The sequence below is a fragment of the Anabrus simplex genome, chromosome 11 (assembly GCF_040414725.1).
Source record: "Anabrus simplex isolate iqAnaSimp1 chromosome 11, ASM4041472v1, whole genome shotgun sequence".
In the NCBI taxonomy this organism is placed as follows: Eukaryota; Metazoa; Arthropoda; class Insecta; order Orthoptera; family Tettigoniidae; genus Anabrus; species Anabrus simplex.
Genome location: NC_090275.1, coordinates 3,453,410 through 3,468,303, shown reverse-complemented (window position 1 = coordinate 3,468,303; position 14,894 = coordinate 3,453,410). Strand labels below are relative to the sequence as shown.

At 39.2% G+C, this 14,894-nt stretch overlaps 1 protein-coding gene across 1 annotated transcript in view; it reads left to right on the top strand.

The window, feature by feature from the left end:
- Nucleotides 1-14,894, top strand: part of Vps39 (vacuolar protein sorting 39) — a 219,032-nt gene that overhangs the window by 20,032 nt on the left and 184,106 nt on the right. The window contains exon 4 of the mRNA XM_067155478.2: nt 11,846-12,049. Within this exon, the coding sequence (XP_067011579.1) occupies nt 11,846-12,049 (204 nt within the window). The remainder of the gene's footprint in view (nt 1-11,845; nt 12,050-14,894) is intronic.

Genomic DNA, 14,894 nt, shown 5'->3' with positions numbered 1-14,894 from the left:
GGAAGTTGAAAGACTTGTTTTCAAAGTCGTAGGCCGTAAAAGAGCGGAAGACAGGAGCAACGCTGTGAGAGACACGAAAACTGATATGATTAAAGCTTGTGAGAAGGAAAGTCTCACAGATGGGTTATGTTGAAGACTTTATTATCTCTTTAGGGTCAGACGAGAGTGAAACCTCAACAGACAATGACAATGCTGATAGTGACTCAGAAATGAGTGGTGTGTTCCTTTCGTTGGATTTTATCCTTCCTTAGAGGAAATTGAATCTAACAGCAACGCGAGCTCTTCTACGTGGTGAAACAGGAACACCCATACTTCAATTTTGCAGAGAGCATGGATAACGCCAAGGCGTGTACGGTTCATGCTTTGGAGAGTATGAGAGAAGGGTAGTGAAATAAGTTCATATTTAAAGTGGAACTTTAAGTTTATTCAAAAGAAATGCATAGAAATTATATCACCTTGTATAGACGAATAGTTAGATTGCCCTTGAAGATGTGGAGGAGGCGTCGTTCTGCGGCGGCGTCCCACATCGTCGAAGTCGTCCCACGTCGCCGGTGTTGACCCACAGCCGTTGTCAGCCCTTGATGTTGATGGAGACTCGAACCTAGGGCGGTCATCTGATGATCGTGCATTTAAAGATAAAAACTTCATTGTTCCGTATTGAAATTATTGATGTTAAAAATTCAATAATTGAAAAGGAGGTTCCACCTATTCAATACTTAAAAGAAAGAAATGCAGTAATCACATTCCTAATTCTTCTTCTTAAAAATTCCAAATTCCAAAACCCCAATTCCATTTTCCATGTCTTACATAGTTCCCACCCACATTTTCTACCTCCAATAACCCACCCTCCTAACCCACCCTAAACTACCTCTCCTTCATTTCCCTATCTTATCCTTCCTCATTACCATCTAACTTCAATTTCTTTTATTCTTTCTCTTATTTCACTATCACTCTTCCTCGTTTAATTTATTCTTCCTTCTCTATTTAAAAAAAAAACCCACGACCTTCATTTCGGTTCTCCTCTTTCAAATTTTAACTCTTGTCTTGCGCCAACTTCGACTACTTCAATCATAACCTAAAAAATTTTCATTTAAAAAATAGCGCACTGTGCATATAAGTTTTCATTTGTTTTCCGATATTGCGCTTTTTACTACATTTTTTCTTCTCTCTACAATTGTTTTTTCAAGTCAACTGTTTTCCAAGAACTTAGCAGGAGTACAAGTACTCATTCAATTATACTGATTTGCATCATATATTTTTATATAAGTACTTAACTTCCCGCAACCGTGACAAATTCTAGACCTTCAAAACATTCTCCACTCTACTTTGGCGTTCGACCGCAGCGCATGACCTTGAATGTGCCGCGCTGATCACCAGGAGCTGGCGGCTTTCTACTACAAATCTATTCGTCTGCGACTTCAAGTTATTTTTGATCTTCGTATATTAGTTGATAGTGTTGTGACTTTGTGCATGACAGAATGTGGTGTCGTGTCTTTATGCCTATCAAAGTGTGAAACTGACCTCCATTATTCATAAACATTGTACATGTTTTTACGGCTGATGATGACCTGGACTAAGGTCGAAACCGGTCCCATTTAAATAGGAATGTGATTACTGCATTTCTTTCTTTTAAGTATTGAATAGGTTGAACCTCCTTTTCAATTATTTAATTTTTAACATGATGATCGTGCAGCGTGAAGTAGTTGTTAAGTTTTGTATTCCATTAAGTCCTATAAAAGGAGCAGAGAAATGTAGAACTTTCGCACAGAATGTCAATGGAATCTGATACGATACTTCTCTACCGCTCTGCACTGCGAATTAAGGCGAGACACTGTTAATTGGTCGAATAGGTTTCACAGTAAATGGTGTTGGATGCACTTTTGAAAAAAGATGAATTCAAAGTCACAGTTCTGTGAGAATAATGCAATAGGCACTATTGAACTTGAAATAATAAGTAATGAAAATCCTATGGAACTTTCTGAGATGCGATAATTTAGCGCTTCACTCAATCTCAAAAGAAACTAAGCTGTTTGGACACAGTCTCTGCACTGTTTGCAATGAGTACATACGATACACTCGTAGAAATAAATTAAAGCTTCTGCAAAAACAGAAAGAAACAGTTTGACAGTCTTGTGAAAGGGAACCAAGTTCTGTTACAACTCAGTCTTAACAAAATTACGTAACTTCTCAGGGGTAAGGTTATCACTGAGGCACAATATTATACTTAAATTTAGACAGTCTTTATGAGGGGAATTGACATAGTCCCTCGAAAAGAAATAAAGGTACCGTATTCCACGAATCAGCACTGTCCTTGAAAGGAAATATCGGCACAGTTTTATGAAAGTAAATATGAGCACAGTTCTGTGAAATGGATTAACACAGTCTTTGAATGAAATGAAGATTGGCACAGTTTTATGCAAGGAAATGTTAACACTGTTTTCACGCGGAGTGATTGACGCAGTCTTTGAAAGAAAAGTAGGCACTGTTCTTTATCAAATAAAGAGACACTGTCCATAAAAGGATTGTCTTGTCACTATGGCACAATTCTTACGAGATAGCCTAACGCAGTCTCTTGTAGAGGAAACAACTAAAGCACAGTCCTTATGTCCTAAGTCCTTTAAGCACAGTTTCAAAATGTACAGTCTCTTCAATTACACAATTCACAAACGAAATGAAGTTACACGGCTCGAAAGACTGAGAATAAGCTTTTGCTTACACGCGAAGTTAGAGTCCACAGAGAAGACTTTCAACACTAGTATTACGTACTTTCGAACCCCGGTCCTCAGCCGGACAGAGTCACAAACCGTATCACATAGCGAGGCGACTGGTTCACAACGATGTGCTTGTTCGCACACACACACTAAGACATCCAGTGACACACTGACCCACTCAAGGCTGGGGACTTCCTTTTATTGCCGAAGGTCAGACGGCGTGACTGTAAATGTGAGCATCTTAAAAAATTCATATCTCGGCCGTCCTTCCGCCGATTTTAATGAAATTTTGGCTAGCAGCATTTCTTGTTCAGGCCTACAAGGTGACGTTCTCGAAATTATGATTTAACCTTCCATTCGTGATGAAATGCCATAGAACAGGAGAGAACTTTCGGTATGACGTCTCTTGGCCTTGGCTGGCAGTCTGGAGCAGCGCTTGTTTGCACACTGTCTCCCACAATGCCTGCGCGCTCGGCGCTCGTTTTGAATGCATACAGCCGGGTGTTAGCGAGTTCCTCTCAAGAAATACATGAGCGCGAATGCTTGCAGGGCATTCCCGTTTTAGTGGTGAGTAGAAATTTATTTTCTCACGCTTTACCTGTTCGAGCACTGAGATATTTTTTTATCTTGTAGCCTTATCCTAAATGTGTTGTGTATTATTAATCTTGTGTGAATTATGTATGTTGCTACAAAGATTAATTGCTTATGGACTTATATTCCTGTATATACATTTCCGTTCGTGTTGTATATCGTAAATCAGATGTTTGTATTCGTAGCAGGTTGGCACCATCGTCTGACTTCGGTCGAAACTCATAAAAATGGAACTATAGTTTGTATTATATGCTGAACGTACCTTGCACGTGATTGAGAATGGGTTTGTTTTCTCCATTTTATCCCATTTCGAGATATGTACACTTCTTGTTGTACAGAGTCAACCTCATTTTGTAATCCATTATCAGATACTAGGAGCTCGTCATTTTCTTCTCCTTCAAGATAACGTGATCTTCTTCATCAGTTTCGTCAGGAAACAGAAAATCAGGATCAACAAATGTGTCATCAGCTTCCTCTTCGTGCTCACTCACTAATTTCATGCAATATATTTCATATAGAATTCTCACATAACTGCTGATGACCAGCCATATTTGAACACAGAAACAATGAACAGTGTAGCACCTTTAGGTGAGCTTGTCTACACATAATAATAATAATAATAATAATAATAATAATAATAATAGTAATATAAATCAGAATTAGAAAAACATGAACTAGGCAATGAGCATGAACACTTAATAATAATAATAATAATAATAATAATAATAATAATAATAATAATAATAATAATAAAATAAATAGGGAAAGGAAAGGAAGATCCTGAGAAAAATCATCGGCCCTATTAAAGAAGGCAAGTACAGAATCAGGCACAACAACTGTACCAACAATTGGAGAGCATTACAACATCTGTGAGGAAGAGCGGATTGAACTTCTATGGTCATGTCATGAGAATGGACAATCGGAGGCTCACCATCTCTAGAGGGAATGCCAAGTGGGCAGGACTCGTCAGAAAAGACCTTCAAGAATTGACATTGCTCCCAGTGAAATTTATGACAGGAATAGGTACAGAACATTGATCAGAACATCAAACTCTCTCGAGTCACCAACAGAAAAAACAGTACGTCCAGGAAGATTTGTGAAATGGACTCGGGAGCGAAAAAATATTCACAGTGCAAGAATGGAGTACTGGTCAAAGAAGAAAGCTGCTAGAGATAAGAACCATGTGGTCCATAGCAGGCCCAAACAGAACTTAAAAAAATAGGGAAAATAGAAAAATATAAATGTTACGGCGGCTGGGAAAATGAGAAGGTTAACTATCAAAGCTCGCAAGATCAAACCATAAACATAACTTACAGGCCTAACAAACGACAACTACAGAAAAGACGTGGAAGGTGGTAGGAGCCCTATTGAGATCCGGGAAAGTATGACGTTATGGGGAAGAAAAGGTTCACAATAATCACCCTCGGACTAATTATTATTAACAGAATGAAAGATACAATTTCAATTGAAACAGAACAAATGAATGGCAGAGTAGTGGATACTAAAACAACAAGCTCTTCGGTCAAGAAAAGAACTTTGACTTTAGAAGTTCACAGAATAAAAGGAGGCATCCTTGAAAGAATTAAAAAATTAATTCATATGATGTACAATACGCTGTTAAAGAAAAGGCGTTACATTTACTTTTAATTACAAAATACGGAGACTGAAAAAAGGTTTTCCTCCAAAAACAACACGTTGCGGACTAGCCTAACAGCTAAGTCATGCTGATGTTCAGTTTTGGTAAATGTGGAAATTTAGAGGAAACTCAGACACACAAAACAAAATTTTACATTAACATGGAAGTTACGTTAAATGATGAAAGGCCGAAACACACGAATGAATTTAAATTACTTAAAAGGCAGTAACATAGCGCTTACCGTGGGAGACCGGGGACACAAGATGCGTCCACCCGCTGCAGAGATCCGAATTCCAAGACGTGGATAGTAGACTTGGGTCTCACGAGGGGCCCGAAACCGGAAATTGTACGATTACAAGGTAACCTTTTCCTAGATTTACATATTCACCAATGGCAAACGTCGTTATTCTGACCAATAAAAATTCCTTTCCTTATATGGCCAAGTTCAAGAGAGTTGGATTTACGAAACAAAGCAATTTCACAATCGAAAATTTACACGTGCGGTATATGCTGCCTCAAAAATAAGGACCCTTTTATATTTTCCAAACACATTTCAAAATTACAATTCTTGATGTACAGAATATAAAATAATACAGTTTAGTTCAGTAATTATTTTTCTTCGTACAATATTTAAAAAAAAATAGCTTTCAATATATTCTTCAAATTAACATTTTCTAATTCATAAGTTCTTCAGTCTTTAAATGTTCCTTTTTGCTTACCCAAACAACTGTAAACATTGTTAACATGAAGACAAGACCAAAATTAAATTACATTACATGACAAGGCTTTCGGTGACTTCACTGATTTCTGTACACTGCTGTTCAACAATGGTCACAAACAGATCATTACTTTCTTTACTGCAGCACTCCCTAGTGGTGGAGGTAGTCAAACATTGTTTCTGTAGTGACCAGCAGGTAGTGCAGCATTGAAATTAATAGATGGCTCAATTAGACCCATTCATCGTATACAGAGGTGTGCAAATTATTAGACTCAAACAAAAAAATCCACATACAACCCAGTTTCTTTTGCAAAACAAGTTTATTAAAACACTCTACATAATGTTTAATACTTAGTACGGTATCCCTTGTTTTTTATAACCATTTTTATACGGTTTGGCATGCTGTTCATTTAGTGTTTTACAATATATTTTTTTATATCTTGATCCCTGTGCCATATCTTCACAAGCTCCTCCAAAAGCTGAATCTTGTTTGTAATTGTCTTCTTCGTCATCTTTTTTTAACTACTGCCCACAGGTTCTCAATAGGGTTTGCGTCTGGGCTGTTACCTGGCCAGGGAAGGGCATTGTTTTCTTCTAGGAATTTGAGCACTGATTTGGCTTTATGACAGGGTGCTCCATCCTGCATGAAGATGAAATCTCCATCCGGAAACCATTCCTTCAGTCATGGAAATAGTCAAGTTACTAGCACTTTCTTGTCTCATAGTACCTTCCATCAGATACAACCTGCCAGTTCCCTTGGATGACATGCAGCTGCATACCATCACGGAGGTTGGATGCTTCACTGCCTGTGCGATGCACTGGGGATGGAACTCCTCATCCTTTGCTCGGCGAACGTACTGAGCGCTTTCTTGGCTTATAGAGAATATTGATTCATCAGAAAAGACGACCTAAAAAAGGAATTAAAAGGAACCATAAATATCATGCTACAGTAACTTTCGAAAACAAGACAGATATGTATCCTTTTGTGAGTCATATATTCACTTCATGAACTGCAACTTCTTTCCTGCTACTGGTTTTTAAAAATAATATTACGTAGTCGCGTTGAAACACCGGATCCCGTGAGATCTCCGAAGTTAAGCAACATTGGGCATGGTCAAGATTTGGATGGGTTGCCATGCGCTGTTGGTGGGGGGGGATAAGGGAACGGAGGAGCGGAAAGGAACTGGCCACCCTACCGTACGTAAACTCCGGCTCAGGCACACCTCTGCGGAGGTTCGAACCTGCCTTCGGGCAGAATACACCCTTACCTTACCCTGCTCCAGTCACTACCAAATTTCTCCTGAAATTCCTTGGCCCACATCAGCCTTTTTGTGGCCATTGCAGGCGTGATTCTTGCCTTCTTATGGGGTCTGTGTGCTAACAGACCAGCAGCACAAAGTCTTCTCCAAACTATAGACAGTGATATCTCCACACCATACGATTTCAGATTGTCTGAAATGTCTTTACTGGATGCCCTTCTGTTCGCTTTAGCTATCTGTATAAATTTTCTAGTCATTCGCGGACTCATTTTAGGCTTTTGACCAGTTACCTTTTTGTTTTGTAACAAGTTCATCACCAGCCTTGATTGCCACATTGATTCGGCTCACTGATGTCTGTGAAACATCCAGTTTTCTTGAAATATCGCATTGAGAGTATAACTTTTCCTTCAAGAGGCATGCAACCAATGCTTTTTTCTTGGTGATAAGTTTGCTGTCTTCCCCATAACCACTTTTTAACAGAAAAGAAACTTCACAGAAGAATCAGTACTGAAGTACCAAGTACAACAATGAAGCCTTGTAAATCACTAGAAACAATCCTACTGACCACAATGATATAGCAAATTACACATCAAGAGGCTTGTGTAGAGAAGTAAAACAACCATTGCTGCCACGTCCAGAGAAAGAAACCATGGCCCAATGCTATGAGCAACACAAAGCTCAATGAAATGAAATGAGTCATTCCTCCCGTATTTATTAAGATATAAATCGTGATAAAGAGAAAAAAAATTGAAAATACAACGGTTAGTCCAATAATTTGCACACCTCTGTATGTAATTTGTTGAACAGATTGAGTAGTCAGCAACCGAAAAACATGTCAATAACTACTAAACGAGATGATGTACAGTCCTTACTAGCAATTGAAAATGAAATCTTGGTCGATTAGACCCATTCAGAGTAGAAGGGATAAAGTCATATTTAGGCTTTTTTTAACGGTTTTTGTCATTTTCCATCATTTTTCATATTATGGTCATATTTCCCCATGAATTTTTGTATTTTTGTTGTGTTTTTATCTTTTTTCTTCCATTTTCACATACCTGCTTGCAGTTGTCTCAAAGATGGATTTTTCACATCTCCTGATTGTCTGTAATTTCTTACAACTATCTTTCTTAGAAATATATATGTATGTGAATTAGAAGGGTAAGCTGTATAGAAAGAGACAGATGTGAAGGAAGCAAATGGACAGTTGAGGATGGCTACTCTCAGGTTTTGTGCCAAGGTCAACCACTTCTGTAATTAACTTTAGCAGGTACAATGATCCTCACAGGGGTGCCAAAGGAGAAGGGGGTGATAGAAAGGCACAGGGGGCTCAGTTACTGGACAGATTTAGCTGTATGTGTGTTTGATCAAGAATACCCTCAGTTCATTATACCAAAAACAAACGGTTCGATAAGTAAAAAGTTGCAAGTATTTGTGCAGGAGTTTGGAGATAGGCATTTCAGTACAGATGGCACTATTCTCTGTTCTGTTCTGTAAGCTGTGTGAAATTAAAATAGAATCTAAAAAGTGGTTTAATGGTGAACAACACTGCAGTACAGCAAAACAATTTGGCTTGAATCTTCAACAGCTCCTGTTCCGGAGAATTTCATCACCGCCTATGAAAAGCAAAACTTAAGATTTTAACGAGGATTCATGTACGATGAGGATGATGATGTCCGCTGATAAACCGCTGGGGAAAGTTAATAATCAGCACTTCAGCAATTTTTTGAAGAAATACACTAATCAGCACATTCCAAATGCAACTACGTGATAGAATACGATCCTGCTTCACTGATGAACTAGATCTCGCTTTCTATGGATGAAACCACCGACGCTGAAGGGAGATACGTGGCAAACGTTCTTGTCGGTGTTCTAAGGGGAGACCGAGCAGGAGTAAATTTCTCATTTCCTGTGAAGCAGTGGACAGAACTAACCACTCAGTAATTGCTGTAACCTTCGATAATGCAGTGAATGTGTTGTGGCCTGAAGGAGTGCAGAGAGAAAATGTTCTGCTTCTAGTCACTGATGCAGCTCTCTATGTGGTGAAGCTGCTTGTGTTCTCTAAAATGTTACATGTAACATGCATTGCACGTGCACTAAATATAGTTGCGGAAGAAATTAGTGGAAATTATCTTGATGTGAATAAGTTTCTTCATCAAAGCTCCACTGCGAGTGCAGAAATTCAAGGAAATGGTTCCTTCTCTGTCATTGCCTTCCCAACCCACCCTCACACGTTGGGGAACGTGGCTTAACGCCACAGTTAGAAGAAACTGGTGTTCAACTCTGTGATGCTCTTCAACTGGTGAAAAATGTTGAAAGGCTGTATTATGTGGTGAATTTGGTGAATGTGTAAAACTGCAGGTTGTGCTGGGTCAGAATGAAGGCCACTCTACTCTCTCCAAGATTAGCAACATTCCATGAAGGTGAGCCTCAATTGAACTCTAATGATTTGACTTTTACTGTATTTCAAACATGCCCCAGTCCTTTTCCTGTTACAAGTCAGTGTTGAGTAAAAATAGATCATTCCTATATGAAAACTTTAAAATGTATGTCATTTACTATTGTAATTCTTTCTGATCGCCCATCAAAATGTGACATTTATTTCATTCTGTGCAGAGTTGAGAGTTACTTCCTGATTGAGTAATTAAATTCAAAATATAATAATAATTATTATTATTATTATTAGTTGTTTATTATTATTGAATGTGTTAGAGTTTAAAATTATATTTTCAATATAATTTTAATGTAAACAGCTGCAAGATTTTGAGAATGTGACCAAAATATTTTTAAAGACATATTTATTGTCATATTTTCATACATTTTTATGTTATAAATGCTTGCATGTTTCTAACATTTTTAGGTCATAAACACTCGGGCCATAGTTATAAGCTTTCACAATCAAAGATAATTGGACGATGTTATGCATCAAATCATAGTTTTGAGCAAAGCGCATTCAAAGGTTTTCGTGTTTAAAACAATCTTAGAAGAGATATTTTAGTCAAAATAAATAAATATGTATTACAGTTGCATAATGTGGTACGCATAGTGCAATTATTCAGAAGAAACGTCATTTGGTACAATATTTTCCTTGTTTTCCTCAAATTTAATTTAGCTGTATTTGCAGTTTGCGGACCGAAGGTACGCATCAAACGGCTAAGCACTAAACTGTGGCGGTTAACTTGTTGATGCTCAGGGCTATGGAACATTTAGTTATGCAACCACAAGTAAGACCGCCTCTGTGGTGTAGTGGTTAGCATGATTAGCTGCCACCCCAGGAGGCCCGAGTTCGATTCTTGGCTCTGCCACGATATTTGATGAGTGGTACGAGGACTGGAACGGGGTCCACTCGGCCTCGGGAGGTCAACTGAGTAGAGTGGGGTTCGATTCCCTCCTAGAAGTGGTTTTCTGTGGTTTCCCTCTTCCTTGTCTATCCTTTCCCGTCTTCCCATCCCCCCACAAGGCCCCTGTTCAGCATGGCAGGTGAGGTCCTCCCCCACAGGTTTATCCCCCGACCCAAAGTCTGACGCTCCAGAGCACTGCCCTTGAGGTGGTAGAGGTGGGATCCCTCGCCAAGTTCAACTGAAAAACCAACTCTGGAAGGTAAACGGATTAAGAAAGAAGAAAGAACAACAAGTTGGGTGCCACTATGTGAGATTTTGTTGTTAACCAAGAACCAGCAACAGAATATTAGGTTTTCAATACCTATTACTATTTTATTATAAAACACTTTGAGGCAAATAAGTGTCGAACTCGTAAAACAAATAGCAGAAAAAGAAGGAAGTGGTAGTATCATTCCTAAATTGACTACTTGATGAGGAATCAGACATTCTTCCAGGTACATCTTTATCACGTGTTCTAGCACACCTACTTCAAGGCGTTGGTGGATGACTTATAATTACTTATTAAGTTAATGAAAGCTTATGACCTTGCTTACTAAACTGTACACTTATAGTGTGATACAGTACAAAACAAACCACTGTAAGCAATAACTTGTACTACCTACGCGTGACATATGGGTGAATCAATTCTTTGAATAAGGTGGATGGCACAGCTGTTACAATTCAAACAGAGCTCCGTGAGTATTGACTCTTTAGGCAATAGCCGGTTGATGCACAACACCGTCCAGTATCTTGGACACTGGACACTTTTATTTTTAAATTATCATCATTCATCATGATTTTCCCTTATCCAGCTCCACTTTCCACAATTCTTTTTCTCTAACTCTGTTCCATTCCAGGTTCTTTCTTCTTGTAATGATCTTCACCAAATCTTGCTCTCTTCTCCTCAATCTTAATCTTCAGTATCCTTCCGTTCTCGATTCTCTTTACATATCCAAACCATTTTAGTCTAATCTTGTCAGTTCTGTTGTTCCTGATATCTCACTCTTCTTACTCAGTGTTGGTGTATACCTCTTTCCTTACATTCTGCAAGAACGTTGAACCCTTTTGCTGACCTCTCTATGCAGGCTTGCATTCTGTGTTACTTAGCTTGCTAACTGTTTGAAACAGTATGTAGTTTCAAGATGATAATCTTTGAATTTCAGACCATATTTCACAGTTGCTCTTGTCCCTCCTTGTCCATCATCTCTCTCTTAGTACACAGTTTCATCCATCAGCAACCTTAGTCCAGTCCTTGTAACTTGGGTCTGGTTATAGCTAAAACATTTATCATACATTACTCATAGAATTTCCATCGTTTGTTGACCAGCTCCCTTTCTTACCATGAATTCCCATACCCTTTCCTCGGATACATATATTAAGAAGGTAATCACTAAATCTTTGTCGTACTCCCACTGTCTGATATTGAAGGTGGGGTCCACCATTACCCTCCACTTTCCTCTCTATCTCCTTTTTATTACGATTCTTGTGATACACGTATGGTTCCTTGATGGTTTGGTATTCACTTTTCCTGTCCTTGTGGCTGGTTATTTCAGAGGTTTAAGTCACTGACCGGCGAGTCGTCCGTGACGGTGCGGATGTGCGTAGCAGTGAAGAGGAAGCTCCAGATGTATTACTGGAAGAACAACAAGTTCCTGGACATGTGCGACGACTTCACCATCCCTGACATTCCCAAGGCTTTGGCCTGGTGCGACGAAACCATATGTGTGGGCTTCAAGGGAGATTACTGTCTCGTACAGGTAAGAAGAGTCTATGTTCATCCTCCAACAATATATACTCGTACCTCCCTAAATTTTAACCCCCTCAAGGAGGTATGAATAAAAACTCATATTGTTATAATTCAGGTAAGAAGAGTAAAACAGTAGTAATGAGAATACTTGTACCAGTACATGGATAATGACAAAAGAAGATGAGCAGTATCATAGGGAGAACAAGAAAGGATAGAATCAGAAATGGAGTGATTAGAAGAGGATTGAAACAAGCAATCTGAAATTGTATGGGAAAAGACAGAGTTCTATAGAAAATATTGGGTGTCCACAATTAAAGTTATGGTATTCAGCACGGTACAGCATGGGCTATAATGATCGTAGGAGTGAAATTCCGTGGATATGCTAAATAAGCAATGCGCTCGCAAATTATGCAGTAGTCCAAGACAGTAGAAGAGTTAAGAGAGAAACAGGTTCCAGGAAGGACATTTGAGAGATCATTAACTGCGGTGGACTGCTGTAGCCGTTTTGCTACGACAAACTGCTGGGAAGTTCGGTCTTGGGAGTCTATAGTTACGGCTGTGATCACCAAATGACAGCAATGTGTCTGGTATGGTTCTCACTTCGCGCATAGTTGCTCCCTTGACTTAGCTTTCCATCGCTTTGAAATTGTGAAAGACCTGATGACAGAGAAAAGATATACTGCAGAGGGAACTCTTGCCCTCATATTGGGTAGTGATTTGTCATCTGATTCTGGTAACGAAACTACTTCTAGTTCAGGCACGTTCTACTCCAGTTACCGCCTACTTTGATGATTTGACTGAAGTTGAAGATAGTGAGGATGAAGATCAGGTGCCTGTAACACCGAGCAGAAAACTAAATTGGAAAATGTAGAACATTAATCCGCAGAAACATACATTCAGCACAGCTACTTCCGGATTGAAAAGTTTAGTGGGCAATGCTAGCATGTCAAGTAAGTTGAAAGCTGAAAAGCAGCTGGAATTGATAAGATTTCTGGGGATGTATTAAAGGCTATGAGTTGGGATATAGTGCCTTATGTGAAATATTTAGTTGATTGATTGCTGTTTGCATGAAGAAGGTATGTCAAATGAATGGAGAGTTGTTGTAGTAGCCCATTGTACAAAGGAAAGGGTGATAAGCATGAAGCGGATAATAACAGGCCAGTCAGTTTGACATCTTTGTAAGCTCTGTGAAAGCATTCTTTCTGATTACATTCGTTACTAACTGGTTTGATGCGAGGCATAGCAGGTTTTGGAAAGGTTATTCCAGTGAGGTTCAACTTGTTGGTTTCCAGCAAGATATAGCAGGTAATTCAGATTCAGGAGGTCAAATGGACTGTATCACTGTTGACCTGTCCCAGGCTTTTGATAGGGTAGATCATGCAAGACTGCTGATTAAAAATGATGGCTATTGAACTAGTGATTGAATGGCTGGCTACATTTCTAGGAAGTAGAACTCACAAAATTAGAGTAGGAAAATCATCACCTGATCCTGTATTAAAGTCCTGAACCTTTGTTTACTCAGGTCATATAAACAATATGAGTAAATGAACCAACTGCCAAGGATATGGCGATGCAAACGTTACTTGATGTTAGCTGCTCGTTGTAACTCCCTCGCTCTTAATATACATATTTAGGCCAAACGTGAAGAAGTTTAACACCACCACCTCCTCCTCCTCCTCCTCATGTTAAGATGTGGGCCGGAGTTATAATGAAGTTATCTTCGAGCCATATTTCTTTGTGAAATATGACCTTTCTAGAGGGACGAAAATAAACTTTACTGTTAATCTATCTCCCCTTGTGGGTGGGGACGGTAGAATAACACCAACGGTATCCCCTGCCTGCCGTAAGCGGCAGCTAATACAGAGGCTCTCAACTTTGGAGTGTGGGCTGGCGACCATGGGGCCCTTAGCTGAGTCCTGGCATTGCTTCCACTTACTTGTGCCACGCTCCTCAGTGTCGTCTATCCTATCTGACCTCCGTTGGTCAACTCTTGTTCTTTTCTGCTATTCGGTTTCCGAGGGCTAGGGAGTCTTTAATTTTCATGCCCTTCATGACTGTTGTCTTTCTTAGGCTGATACCTTCATTTATTGAAGTGTCAGCTCCCTTTTTTTCTCTCTGATTAGTGTTATTTGGAGGATGGTTGCCCAGTTGTACTTCCTCTTAAGAGTAATCACCACCACCACCTGTTAATCTATCCTGATGAATTTCATATTCTGTATTACTACACTTAAAATCTCCACAGAGAAAAAAGACATACTTTCTTCGTGAAATCCTGGGTCGTGAAATGGTAACAGCACCTAAATTCCAGTGAGGCCCAACTTGTTGGATTCCAGCAAACCTTGTTCAAGTCAACATTAACATGGTCCATTTGACATCCTGAATCAATTATCTGTGTCAGAATAGCTCAGAACTTTCTGGAAAGGCAAAGCATCAATTTTAAAGGATTATTCTGGTCTAAGACATCATTATAGACTGTTATGCTTTTCAGCATTCAGTCTGTAAGCCTCTGTGAATTTCCTAAATGCTGCCACAATCCTCTATTTGTAACTAGTTCTGTGGCCTCATTTAGTTCTCTACCTCTTATCTTTAAATTGTTAGAAACTGAGTCTAACCGTCATCTTGGTCTCCCTCTACTTCTCTTACCCTCCATGACAGATTCCATTGTTCTCCTAGGTAATCTTTCCTCTTCCATTCGCCTCACATGAAACCACCATTGATCTCGGTTCTGCATACAGCTTCATCCATTGGGTTTATTCGTAACTTAGCTTTTATCTCCTCCTGCTGAATACCTTTCTACCACTGATCCCACCCGTTTGTACTTATTTGCTATAATTCTCACTACCGTTACTTCTAAC